The 8,229-nt window shown below is 47.0% G+C and overlaps 1 protein-coding gene across 2 annotated transcripts in view; it reads left to right on the forward strand.

Annotated features, from left to right (window-relative positions):
• The window catches only part of SFXN4 (sideroflexin 4), a 25,692-nt gene that overhangs the window by 15,036 nt on the left and 2,427 nt on the right, over positions 1–8,229 (forward strand). For both annotated transcript variants that reach the window (XR_001000469.1, XM_011930270.1), the window contains 2 exons: positions 3,741–3,826; positions 5,209–5,326. Coding sequence is in view for 1 of the 2 variants with exons in the window: in XM_011930270.1 (XP_011785660.1) it covers positions 3,741–3,826; positions 5,209–5,326 (204 nt within the window). In the remaining variant the exon portion in view is untranslated. The remainder of the gene's footprint in view (positions 1–3,740; positions 3,827–5,208; positions 5,327–8,229) is intronic.

The following is an 8,229-nucleotide window of genomic DNA, read 5'->3' on the forward strand; positions in this document are numbered from 1 at the left end:
GACAGAGAAAGACTCTGTCTCAAAAAATAATACTAATAAATAAATGAAACAGTTGTGTGACCATCACCACAGTCCAGTTGTAGAACATTTTCATCATCCTAAAAATGTCCCAAATGCCCACTCCTACCCCCAGCCCTAGGGAAGCACTGATCTGCTTCTTTTTTTCTTTTCTTTTTTTTTTTGAGTCAGAGTCTCGCTCTGCCACCCAGGCTGGAGTGCAGTGGTGTGATCTTGGCTCACTGCACCCTCCGCCTACCAGGTTGAAGCAATTCTCCTGCCTCAGCCTCCTGAGTAGCTGGGACTATAGGCGCCCGCCACCACGCCCGAATAATTTTTTGTATTTTTAGTAGAGATGGGGTTTCCCTGTGTTAGCCAGGATGGCCTCAATCTCCTGACCTTGTGATCCACTGGCCTCGGCTTCCCAAAGTGCTGGGATTACAGGCATGAACCCCCGTGCCCGGCCACTGACTTGCTTTTGTGTCTTCTTAGTTTTTGCCTTTTTCAGAAATTATACATAAGTGAATCACACAGTAGTATTTTGTGTCTCGCTTCTTTCACGTTTGAGATTCGTCCATCTTGTACCACATGTTGGTCATTTGTTACTTTTCACTGCTGAGTAGTATTCCGTTCCTGGATGTGCTGCATTTTGCTTCTCTATTCCGCAGGCGGTGGATGTTCCAGTTGTGTCCAGCCTTGGGTTATCATGAATCAGGCTGCTCTGACGTTCACTTGCACATCTTTGCACATCTTTATATACATGTGTGTTTGTATTTCTCTGCAACTCCATGTGAACTTAAGGTGTTACTATTGCTGTGACGTATTCCTAAAGCTGGAGAGGAGAATGAGAGCAAATTTTTTTAAGTTTATTTATTTATTCATTTATTTATAGACAGAGTCTCCCTCTGTCGCCCAAGCTGGAGTGCAATGGTGCGAACATGGCTTGCTGCAGCCTCAACTTCTTGGGCTCAAGCAATCCTCCTGCCTCAGCCTCCTGAGTACTACAGGTGTGCACCACCATACATGGCTAATTAAAAATATATATATATTTGTAGAGAGTGGGGTCTTGCTGTGTTGCCCAGGCTGGTCTCAAACTCCTGGTCTCAAGTGATCCTCCTGCCTTGGCCTCCCAGAGTGCTGGGAGGTGTGAGGCACTGCACCCAGTTTAGAGCAAATATCGAAATGGCAAGTTACTCCCAGCGCCTCCTGCCTGCCAGGCTTGGTGCTAGGCTCTGGAGACGCACACCCTGACCAGCGAGAGCCCCGTCTCCCCAGGAGCCCCAGCCTCCCAGCGGGAAGATAGCCTCAGGCCTGACTGGCTGTTTGGAGTCCATCTCACCAGAGGAAACTCCAGTTTTGGCATGAGGGGCATATTGGGGTCAAAGAAAAGCTTTACTGGCCTGCTTTAAAAATAAAAAAAAAGTCTTTTTTTCTCTGAAGAATAAAGTGTCTGCAACTGTGCACAAGCAATAAGCATTCTTCTATCACTTCCCTGTCCGCAGAAGGTTATTTCCTTTAGCTAAAATTTCAGAAACTGCGTAACCAGCAATATCTGATGGTGACAGGGCACTGTTGGTCCGATTTCAGGTGACTCGTGGCTGTTGTTCCCCTACTGGCCTTAAGCCACTCCTTTGCACACAGCGCCTCCTAATGACGGCATCTCACCTGGAGTGTCCTCCCCATACAAGGGACCAAGGGAGAGAGGCGGGCCTCGCCCCACTGACGTGGACGCACAGCACACCAACAGCCATTTTTCCCTTCCAGAAGTCAAGCAATTTTACTTTATGTCCCTGAGACTTTTATTTTATTTTCTTTCTTTTATTTTAGAGACTGAGTCTCACTCTATTGCCCAGGCTGGAGTGCAATGGTGTGATCTCGGCTCACTGAAACCTCCACCTCCCAGGTTCAAGTGATTCTCCTGCCTCAGTCTCCCGAGTAGCTGGGATTACAGGTGCCCACCATTGTGCCCGGCTACTTTTTGTATTTTTAGTAGAGGCAGGTTCACCATGTTAGCCAGGTTGGTCTTGAACTCCTGACCTCAGGTGATCTGCCCACCTTGGCCTCCCAAAGTGCTGGGATTACAAGCGTGAGCCACCGCGCCCGGCCCCTGAGACCTTATTTTTAAAACAGCCCTCCTCGGCTTCCTCTCTTTTGTTGGGGGAAAGGCATTCCCTGCAGAGGGAACCGCACAAGCGTGACTGTCGCCCGCAGCAGGGCAGAGGTGTGAGCAGAGAGCAGGGGCTGGCCAGTAGGAGGAGCCTGGGAAGGTAGGTCAAAGCCAATCATGGGAAGCTGGAAGTGGAAGGACAGAGTTCAGGGAAGGAGGGGTGCAGGTGTGCCTGCTCCTCTTGGGTATACCATGTGCTGTTTGTGGTATATGTGTCTTACCCAGGGGCGGGTTCTAAAGTTAACATGCTAGCTACTTAGGAGGCTGGGGCAGGAGGATTGCTTGAGGCCAGGAAGTCAGGACCAGCTTGAGCAACATAGTGAGACCCCATCTCTACAAAAAATTCAAAAAGTTAGCTGGGTGTGGTAGGGTGTACCTGTGATCCTGGCTACTTGGGAGGCTAAGGTAGGAGGATCGCTTGAGCCTGGGAGGTCAATGCTGCAGTAAGCCGTGATCATGCCACTGTACTCCAGCCTGGATGACGGAGTGAGATCCTGTCTCTAAAAATAAATAAATAAATAAAAGTAGTAAAAAAGTTAACGTGAGCTGTTTCATAGTCAAAATTTCCCTTACAAGTCCCTTAAAGTGCCCTTGAGGGTACGTGGTTTTGTGCATATTCACCCATACAGTAAATTGTATGTGTAAATGTTTAATGTATGCAGTAATGTACATTATAGAAAAGATTGTAAAAATGTTATAACCTGTACATAACACAATTTTATAGTACAACACTTTTAATTCGCTGCGAAACGGGTACAGACAGGCGGCCTCGTGTGGGTCCCATGCTGTGCCCGTGTCCTCAGAGCTGGGCATTTGGAGGCTCCCCCACTGGCAGGTGTGGGAGTTGCTGCCGAGCCAGGTCAGGACAGGCCAGTGGCAGAGATTTGGCTTGGACGGGAAATACGGAGTGAACCTCCGTGGCAAATCCAGCATTTCCACTGAGGAACGATTTGGTTCTCAGTGAGGGTCTGTCTGGAAGCCACCTTTGCTTGTACTTAGTGGATAGTTTATTTGGGGTCGTTTGGAGACGGATGGAGACGACTGTGGAGTCGAGGAGGTAACTCCCCTCCCAGCTATTTCTGGCACCAAGTGCGGCCGACCTCCACACACCTGTATGTGGAAAGGTACGTGGAAGGGATCCCCTCCGCCTCTTTCCACGGGCGTCCTTTTTCTCAGTGAGAAGGGAGGGTTGCTGTTGCCTGTCTCTGGCAGGAGTTGTGGGATCCCTAGAAATCGTCCTGCTCCTGTACTAAGCTTCTTTTTTGAGACGGAGTTTCACTCTGTCGCCCAATCTGGAGTGCACTGGCGTGATCTCGGCTCACTGCAACATCCGCTTCTCAGGTTCAAGTGATTCTCGTGCCTCAGTCTCCTGAGTAGCTGGGACTACCGGCACATAACACCACACCTGGCTAATTTTTGTATTTTTTGGTAGAGATGGGGGTTTCACCATGTTGGCCTGGCTGGTCTCAAACTGCTGACCTCAAGCGACCCACCTGCCTCAGCCTCCCAAAGTGCAGGGATTACAGGTGTGAGCCACCGTGCCAGGCCTAAGCTGTTTTCTTTTCATTTTTGCTAGGCTGTTAGAGAAACGGCAGCATCCAGGACAGTGCTGTTTGGGACCTCTGCTCTGATTCCGGAAGTCTTCACCTACTTTTTTAAAAGGTAAGAGGCATGGTCATATCCCCAGGTAGGGATCTGAAAGTCAAATCCTTATAAAAACCTGTCAGATACTGACCGTGGTAGAGGGTGGAAAGAATAACCTTCCCATAAACACACATCACAACTCAGACAGTCAGATTGATTGTGGCAGGCATGGAAATCCAGGTGCGTGGATTCCAGCCCAGGCTCTGCCTCCAGTTACCCCGTGTCCTTGACGTGTCGAAGGACCTTCCACGGCCATTTCCTCACCTCTAGAATGAGGGGCTTGGATGACGTGCACGTTCCCCTGGCTCTGATGTGCTGTGAATATTGCTCAAGCCCGCCCCTCTGCACCCCCATTCCAAGCAAAAACTTTAAATTAGCTTCAGCGACTCCGGATTGAGATTCATCTCTTTGAAGAAGGCAGAAATGGTCTACGAGGTGGAGGACCTGGGCATCCATCAGGGTTCCTGTGGCCCCCAGTATGAGAAGCCTAACCTGCGAGAGCTCAGGCCCGAGGGGAGATGTGGGGCTTTAGGGCCGGAACGGGCAAGGATTGCAGACCATGGCAGCTTGAACAGAAGCTCCCTTGCTGGGTGCGCCTCCCTGTCACCCTCGTGGGTGTTGGTTCCTTCTCTCCTGCCAGATTGGCTTCTTCATCTTGATGAGGGACCCGTTTGCTAGTAACTTCCAGCTCATAGCCTCACAGCCTCCTGATCAGAGTGGAATACAGCAAACCCCAGGGGAGGCAGGAATGTCTTCCCCTCAGGGCAGCCTCCTGGGGAAGGGTTCTGTAGGCCTGAGTTGGGTTGTGTGCCGGAGCTGCAGTGTGGCGAGGCTGGGAATCGCCTGCTAGGACCACACACACAGCACATGTCCAAGAAGGAGGGATGGGATGGCGCGGTGGCTCACGCCTGTAATCCCAGCACTTTGGGAGGCTGAGGTGGGCAGATCACCTGAGGTCAGGAGTTTGAGACCAGCCTAGGCAACATGGTGAAACCCTGCCTCTACTGAAAATACAAAAATTAGCCAGGCGTGGTGGCGGGCGCCTATAATCCCAGCTATGCAGGAGACTGCTGCAGGAGAATCGTTTGAACCCAGGAGGCAGAGGTTGCAGTGAACCAAAATCGCACCATTGTACTCCAGCCTGGGCGACTGAGGAAGACTCTCTCAAAAAAAAGAAAAGAAAAGAAAAAAAAAAAGAAAACAGGCCTTGATCTAGCTGTTCAGGTACAATAAAAAGAAAAAAGAACAGGCCCTGATCCAGCTGTTCAGGTGCACTAAAAATAAAAATTAAAAAACAAAACAAAGCAAAAAAAAAAAACAGGCCCTGATTCAGCTGTTCAAAAAATACACAAGCCCTGATAGTTTAACATCACTAGTGAGCCATGCCTTGTCTCTTACAGGACTCAGTTTTTCCTGAAAAACCCAGGGTCATTGTGGATCTTGAAACTGTCTTGTACTGTCCTGACAATGGGACTGATGGTGCCAGTTTCTTTTAGTATATTTCCACAGATTGGACGGGTAAGTGCCCCCATTCCACTTTTCTGTCAAAGTTTTTTATTTTGCGGTTATAAGAGTAAATAAGTTATTCTTACAAATCTGCAAAGTTTATAAAAATGTAAAACAAGACCAGGTGCAGTGGCTCACACTTGTAATCCCAGCACTTTGGGAGGCCAAGGTGGGAAGATTGCTTGAGCCCAGGAGTTCAAGACCTGCCTAGGCAACATAGTAAGACCCTATCTTTACAAAAAATAATATACAAATTAGCTGGATGTGGTGATGTACACCTGTCGTCCCAGCTGCTCAGGAGGCTGAGGTGGGAGGATCACCTGGGCCCAGGGTTGAGGCTGCAGTGAGCCATGATTGCACCACTGTACTCCAGTCTGGGTGAGAGTGAGACCCTATTTCAAAAAAATAAAATAATAAAACAAAATACAGTTGACTTTTGAACAACTTGGGGGTTAGTAGTCAAAAATTCAAGTATAACCTTTGACTCCCTGAAAACTTAACTATTAATAGCTTACTGTTGACTGGAAGCTTACCAATAGCATAAAAAGTCAAGTAACACATACTTTATATTCTATATGTGTTATATAATGTATTCCTACAATAAACTAGAGAAAATAGAATGTTATTAAGAAAATCAGGCCGGGCGTGGTGGCTCACGCCTGTAATCCCAGCACTTTGGGAGGCCGAGGCAGGTGGATCACGAAGTCAGGAGATCGAGACCATCCTGGCTAACACAGTGAAACCCCATCTCAACTAAAAATACAAAAAAATTAGCCGGGCGTGGTGGCGGGCGCCTGTAGTCCCAGCTACTTGGGAGGCTGACGCAGGAGAATGGCTTGAACCCAGGAAGCAGAGCTTGCAGTGAGCCGAGATCGCACCACTGCACTCCAGCCTGGGCAACAAGAGAGAGACTCTGTCTAAAAAAAAAAAAATAAGAAAATCAGGCCAGGTGCAGTGGCTCACGCCTGTAATCTTAGCACTTTGGGACACTGAGGTGGGCAGATAACTTGAGATCAGGAGTTCAAGAGCAGCTTGGCCAACATGGTAAATAAAACTCCAGCTCTACTAAAAATACAAAAATTAGCCAGGTGTGGTGGGGCCTGTAATCGCAGCTACTCAGGAGGCTGAGGCAGGAGAATCGCTTGAACCTGGGGATGTGGAGGTTGCAATGAGCCAAGATCATGACATTGTACTCCAGCCTGGGCGACAGAATGAGACTCTGTCTCAAAAAAAAAAAAAAAAAAAATCATAAGGAGGAAAAAGTATATTTACTGTTTATTACATGAAGGTGAGTCATCAGTTTCAGTGAGGATCAAGGTCTTCATCCTCGTCATCTTCATGTCGAGTAGGCTGCGGAGGAGGAAGAGGGGTTGGTCTGGCTGTCTCACAGGTGACGTAGGGGGAAGAAAATCAGTGTATAAGTGGACCTGCATCGTTCAAACCTGTATTATTCAAGGGTTAACTGTAATGATATTTATATTTAATTCTATCCCTCAATTCTCTTAGTGCAGTTTTGGGTTCTGTTTTTCTTAACAATATTTCATAAGCATTTTTTTCTGGGGCATAAAAAGAAATGTTTTAAAACTACTTAATTAAAGAAATTTTAAATACTCCAAAATGTTCTCTAACTACGCCCTCTCCAATAGAACTTTCTGCAGTGATGGAAATGTTCTATAATAGATTGGTGCTGTCCAATATGGTAGCCAAGAGCTACATGTGCTACTGAGCACTTCAGGAGAGGCTGGTGTGACTAGGGAACAAAATTGTAAATTAAGTTAAATTTAAAATTAGGTACTCTTGTGTGCGTAGTGGCTATTGGACAGCCTAGTTCTGTAGATAATTTATAATATAATTTATTATGAGTCAGACTGCCTGGACTCAGATTCCAGCTTCTCCACGACCTTGGTCAACTTGCTCCATTTTCTTATCTGTTAAAGAGAGCTGAAGATAATGGCATCTCTGCCAAGGGTTGTTGCTTAGTAGGCAGCAAGGACATTTTTTTTTTCAAGTCAGAAAGCCAGTTTTTTTAATTTCCAAAGCTCTGCCATAAATTTCTAGCAGATGTCAAGGACATTATTGATGCTAGCAGATATCAGCAATTTCTTGGCTAAATATTTTAAGTGCTTGTTTCTGTCACTATAAATATATCCTCAAAAGCATTTATATTTATGGAATGATCTTGTTCAGAATCCACATTTTATAGGTTTAGGTTTTAGGATCATTCATTCAAGCAACTTTGCCAGCACAACGTAGACATTTCAAATTATTTTAGATAGTTATGCTCATTACTATGCTATGGGCGAGGGGTTGGGGAGTGAGGCAGCATCTCAGAATAAAATTTCAGGCCAGGCATGGTGGCTCATGTCTGTAATCCCAACACTTTGGGAGACCAAGGTGGGAAGATTGCTTGAGGCCACGAGTTCCAGACCAGCCTGGGGAATGTAGTGAGACCTCGTTTCTACACAAAATGTTCTAAAAATTAGGTCAGGGGCTGTGGCTCATGCCTGTAATCCCAGCACTCTGGGAAGCCCAAGTGGGAGGATCACTTGAGCCCTGGAGTTCAAGACCAGCCAGGGCAACATAGTAAGACCTCGTCTCTGCTGAAAATAAAAATTTGGCTGGGCACAGTGCGTCACACCTGTAATCCCAGCACCTTGGGAGGCCAAGGTGGGAGGATCACTTTAGCTCAGGGTTTGAAATCAGCCTGAACCTCATCTCTATTCTGAAAAAAATTAAAAAGAAAAAAAAATAATAATAATTAGCCAGGCATGGTGGTATGTGCCTGTAGTCCCAGCCACTCAGGTAGCTGAGGTAGGAAGATCACCTGATCTTTGGTCAAGGCTGCAATGGGGCCAGAGAGTGAGACTCTGTCTCAAAAAAAAAAAAAAAAAAAAAGGCCGGGCGCGGTGGCTCAA

This window comes from Colobus angolensis, unplaced genomic scaffold (assembly GCF_000951035.1).
Source record: "Colobus angolensis palliatus isolate OR3802 unplaced genomic scaffold, Cang.pa_1.0 Scaffold85, whole genome shotgun sequence".
NCBI lineage: Eukaryota > Metazoa > Chordata > Mammalia > Primates > Cercopithecidae > Colobus > Colobus angolensis.